Consider the following 202-nt stretch of genomic DNA (forward strand, 5'->3'; position numbering starts at 1 on the left):
GGACGGAGGCCCCTTCAGCTTCTGCAGCAGCAACAGCAGCAGCAGCAGGAGCAGGAGCTCGTACATATGCTAACGGTGAAGCAGCATCAGCAGGAACAGCAACAGCAGCAGCAGCAGCAGCAGCAGGAGGACCTGCTGCTGCTGCTGCAGCAACAGCAGCAGCAGGGGATCGGGATCGTCGGCCGCTGCCGCTCCCCGAGTT

The 202-nt window shown here is 62.9% G+C and overlaps 1 protein-coding gene across 1 annotated transcript in view; it reads left to right on the forward strand.

Moving 5' to 3' along the window:
• EMH_0070710 (uncharacterized protein) overlaps positions 1–202 on the forward strand; it is a gene marked incomplete at both ends in the record, with an annotated part of 1,266 nt that overhangs the window by 708 nt on the left and 356 nt on the right. The window contains one exon of the mRNA XM_013499005.1: positions 1–200. Coding sequence (XP_013354459.1) covers positions 1–200 — 200 coding nt within the window. The remainder of the gene's footprint in view (positions 201–202) is intronic.

The sequence above is a fragment of the Eimeria mitis genome, genomic scaffold (assembly GCF_000499745.2).
Source record: "Eimeria mitis Houghton genomic scaffold, Emh_scaff3907, whole genome shotgun sequence".
Classification (NCBI taxonomy): Eukaryota; Apicomplexa; class Conoidasida; order Eucoccidiorida; family Eimeriidae; genus Eimeria; species Eimeria mitis.